This window comes from Tachyglossus aculeatus, unplaced genomic scaffold (assembly GCF_015852505.1).
Source record: "Tachyglossus aculeatus isolate mTacAcu1 unplaced genomic scaffold, mTacAcu1.pri scaffold_87_arrow_ctg1, whole genome shotgun sequence".
Classification (NCBI taxonomy): domain Eukaryota; kingdom Metazoa; phylum Chordata; class Mammalia; order Monotremata; family Tachyglossidae; genus Tachyglossus; species Tachyglossus aculeatus.
The window spans coordinates 1379316-1380466 of NW_024045095.1; the positions used below are offsets into that span (position 1 = coordinate 1379316).

Consider the following 1151-nt stretch of genomic DNA (forward strand, 5'->3'; position numbering starts at 1 on the left):
CTACATGTACACAAAAATGGCCATCACATAGAAGAGAGCCACCATGGTCAGGTGAGAAACACATGGCAAAAAGGCCCCGCGCCTCACCACTGTGGAATGTCTCCCAAGGATGAACATGAGGATGCAGTCATAGGACACCACGATGATGAGAAAAGGAATGAAGACTATGATGATGCTGAAGACAAACACCACTATCTCCGAGAGGGAAATGTCTGTACATGCCAGCCTCAAGACCGTCAGCACTTCACAGAAGAAATGGTTTAGTACATTGGGCCCGCAGTAGGGCAGGCTCGAAGTGAAGGCATTGATCACCAGGGAGCTCAGAAAGCTGCTGATCCACGAGGTCATTCCCAGCTGGACCCATATCGCTCTTTTCATGATAACAGTGTAATGCAATGGGCGACATTTGGCCACATATCGATAATAAGCCATGACCCCAAGAAGAACACAGTCGATCATCCCAAAGGAGAGGGAGAAATACATTTGGGTGGGACATTCAATGAATGAGATGGTCTTTCTCTCTCCGACCAGTCTGGAAAGCATTTGAGGGACATTGGTGGAAGTGTAACAGATGTCCAGTAAGGAGAAATTGGCAAGGAAGAAGTACATTGGGGTTTGAAGTCAGGGTTCCAGGCAGATCACAGTAATTATGACAACATTTCCAGCCAATGTTAGTAGGTAGAAGAAAAAGAAAATAATGAAAAGCATAAGCTGGACCCTTGGCTGGACAGAGAGTCCCAGAAAAATAAATTCAGTAATGCATGTTAAGTTTTCCTTCACCATTTTGCCATCTAATTTCCTTGAGGGAAAAATATTGAATTTCAATTAACCGTAGTGGAAATGCAAGAACTAACACATTAGTGTGTAGCAAACAAAGAGGATCAGAAAGGTTATGGTCTAACTCCCAAATAACAAAAATAGTTGTTTTGTAAAAAAAAGGGGGGGCTATTTTTGGTTTCTCCATTTGAGGGACATGCTTTCTTGTCAGGAACAGAACATCAAACAAGATTGAATACATAGAACATGTAGCATCAAGCATATTACAAGGAAGAATACTAAAAACAGCAGATACATCTGTGCAAATACATGGGTTCCTATTAGAAGAGTTGGTTCTCCTCTTCCCAAACTCATGTATGAAGAGAAAAAGAAAC

General features: G+C 42.2%; 1 protein-coding gene across 1 annotated transcript; it reads right to left on the reverse strand.

Moving 5' to 3' along the window:
* Window positions 1-609, reverse strand: LOC119924174 (olfactory receptor 13C9-like). Its single transcript, XM_038743174.1, has one exon. The coding sequence runs from the start codon at window positions 607-609 to the stop codon at window positions 1-3; it is 609 nt and encodes a 202-aa protein (XP_038599102.1).
* Window positions 610-1151: the final 542 nt, after the last annotated feature.